This window comes from Buceros rhinoceros, unplaced genomic scaffold (genome assembly GCF_000710305.1).
Source record: "Buceros rhinoceros silvestris isolate BGI_N320 unplaced genomic scaffold, ASM71030v1 scaffold42484, whole genome shotgun sequence".
NCBI lineage: Eukaryota > Metazoa > Chordata > Aves > Bucerotiformes > Bucerotidae > Buceros > Buceros rhinoceros.
Window position 1 is genome coordinate 7,659 of NW_010410723.1, and position 1,732 is coordinate 9,390.

Consider the following 1,732-nt stretch of genomic DNA (forward strand, 5'->3'; position numbering starts at 1 on the left):
CTCTTTCCCATTATACCAACAGGCCATCACTCTAGCAATTGCTTCGGACATACTATGCCAAGTCTGTGTTCAAAATAAAATGGAGAAAGGTTTTGCAGACTGGATTCTCATCTGAACCCACATCTGTGTTACTGAGCAGTTAACAGTTACTACAACTAGAAGTAAATAACATGATTCCTATGGTGCTGTAATAATTTCTGGAATTGCATCAGTGTAAATCTGAAATAAATGAACAAAATACATCAAGTTTCTACCAAGTTTCATGTCTTCAGAATTTAAATACACATGTAATAGACATCCATAGCCTGAAATAGGAGCACGTTTGCACAAAGACCTTTCCTTACAACTCTGCTAAAAGTCAAAAAGGATACAGAGAGGATATATAAATCTCATGAGGAAACACATATATATCTAACCCTGTGAGATAGGCCATGAATTTCAGAAAGAACAGATTATTTGGGCCAGATGGTACCTAAACAGCTGTAACAGTCTAAAACTGTGTTTGGAGGACCTGTAGTTTGGAGGTGTTCCTGCCTAAAGCCATACAGGCAGGAACTCGTTCCTCCCTTCCTCTACCCTCAATATCACAGCAATGACTGGTAACAATCTGCTCTGTTTTTGCAAGTTCTGGACTCTCTTGTCAAGATGAAAGCCATATCCCATCCCTCTTCAAACCGCTAGCCTCTAGCCTTCCCCTCTTTCCTTTCACTTCCTCTCCAAAACCCACCAGTAGTTCTCACAGCAAGAGAAATATAAACATAGGCTTACATCAAAGTCTGGCACGCTGGGCTCTCTGAAGTCGTTCCATAATCTTCTGGGAATAACCCCTACAGGAATGTCATGTGTCACAATCCTACTGTTGCTTGATGAAGATGGCTTGAGGGAGAAAGAGGATGCTCTTGCAGTTAAAAACAGTACTTGAATCCAAAATAGGACTTGAATCCAAATTTTTCACACCCACTCTGAGAAATACCGTAACTGAGTGCCCCAGACACTCAGTTCCAGTTTTCAATAGGTTACTATCTGTCTGCTATTAAGCAGACTTCCCTTTTGAATATGGAAGAGGTTGTGAGGTATCAGTCATTAGCACCTATAAGCTATCCTTAGAGCAGAAGAGGCGAATCAGCAAAGAGGTGTAAACAACAAAAAACAATTTGGAAGACAGCAGTTCAAAATGGAATGGCAGGACAATCAAAAGCAAAACAGAGCCAAACACTACACTGAAACCTCCTTCGCCTAATGGCTTCAATGAGAAGGCAATAATCCACAGCAGATTTACAGAACGAAGGAACGGAGAAAAGCAGACATTAGAAAAAGGTATTTCAATCACATAGCTTTCATTTTTCCTCCACCTCTTCCTTGCCTTTTGGAAAACACAAAGCTGGTTCTGTGTGCTACCAACCACGATGGAAGGAAAGTCTAGTAAAATGGAAAATGGCCTGATTTTTCTTTATTTAATTTTCTAGATTTACACCAAAGACTTCCAAAACTTCTACTTGATCTTAGGGAAAGCACTTAATTTTGAAAAGCTTTTTCTTAGTAATGAAGATAAAAGCATGGCTGCACTTACTAGCTCCACAGCAACTCTGAGACAGGGACAGTGTTTGTTAGTCAACTTGATCTTCACTGTCTTAGCACTCTGGGCAGTTTTTAAGGCTCTCGACAGGTTCTCAGGCACCAACTCTAAATAGATTTCATTGTGCTCCGCAGCCACGCCTTCCATCTGAAATTC

General features: G+C 40.4%; 1 protein-coding gene across 1 annotated transcript in view; it reads right to left on the reverse strand.

Annotated features, from left to right (window-relative positions):
- The window catches only part of HUS1 (HUS1 checkpoint homolog (S. pombe)), a 6,672-nt gene that overhangs the window by 3,801 nt on the left and 1,139 nt on the right, over positions 1 to 1,732 (reverse strand). Inside the window, exons 3-4 of the mRNA XM_010135723.1 lie at positions 1,571 to 1,732; positions 769 to 876 (exon numbers count right to left, since the gene is read on the reverse strand). Of these exons, the coding sequence (XP_010134025.1) occupies positions 769 to 876; positions 1,571 to 1,732 (270 nt within the window). The remainder of the gene's footprint in view (positions 1 to 768; positions 877 to 1,570) is intronic.